At 61.8% G+C, this 489-nt stretch overlaps 1 protein-coding gene across 1 annotated transcript in view; it reads right to left on the bottom strand.

Annotated features, from left to right (window-relative positions):
- LOC102246332 (mediator of RNA polymerase II transcription subunit 22-like) overlaps positions 1-489 on the bottom strand; it is a 12,230-nt gene that overhangs the window by 575 nt on the left and 11,166 nt on the right. Inside the window, exon 2 of the mRNA XM_014540369.1 lies at positions 25-484. Coding sequence (XP_014395855.1) covers positions 25-484 — 460 coding nt within the window. The remainder of the gene's footprint in view (positions 1-24; positions 485-489) is intronic.

Below are 489 nucleotides of genomic sequence, written 5' to 3' on the forward strand. Positions count from 1 at the left end.
GCAGGGGGCCAGCGCTGGGCTCTGGGGAGGCCCGCAGGGGGGGCGCAAGGCCATCGGCAGCGTCTGTGTCGAGATCCAGCCTCCAGTACGCTTCGCACAGAGGCAGATCGTTAGCTTCGTGGAGACTGGAGCTGGACGAGTAGTACGCCTCCTCCAGCTGGTAGAGGTCGATGGAGACCTCGTCCCGCAGGGCGGTGAGCTTGCGGTCACACTCCTCCTGCAGCGCCCGGAGCTGCTGGTTGCGCTGGTCGATGGCCTGGTTCACCGACGGGAAGTCGTTCAGGATCAGGAACTGCTTGAGGTCGGAGACCAGCTTCATCAGGGACTCACCCGCTCGGACAATGTTGGAGGCTCGCACGTGCATCTCGTAATTGTCCTGCTCGCCTTGGGTGGCCCTGGACACCTGGGTCTCATCCTCAATCTTGGCGGTCTTGATGATCTCGGTGAAGTTGTCCATCATTGACTTGATGTCGTCCTTGAGCCGCTTGT

This window comes from Myotis brandtii, unplaced genomic scaffold (genome assembly GCF_000412655.1).
Source record: "Myotis brandtii unplaced genomic scaffold, ASM41265v1 scaffold244, whole genome shotgun sequence".
In the NCBI taxonomy this organism is placed as follows: domain Eukaryota; kingdom Metazoa; phylum Chordata; class Mammalia; order Chiroptera; family Vespertilionidae; genus Myotis; species Myotis brandtii.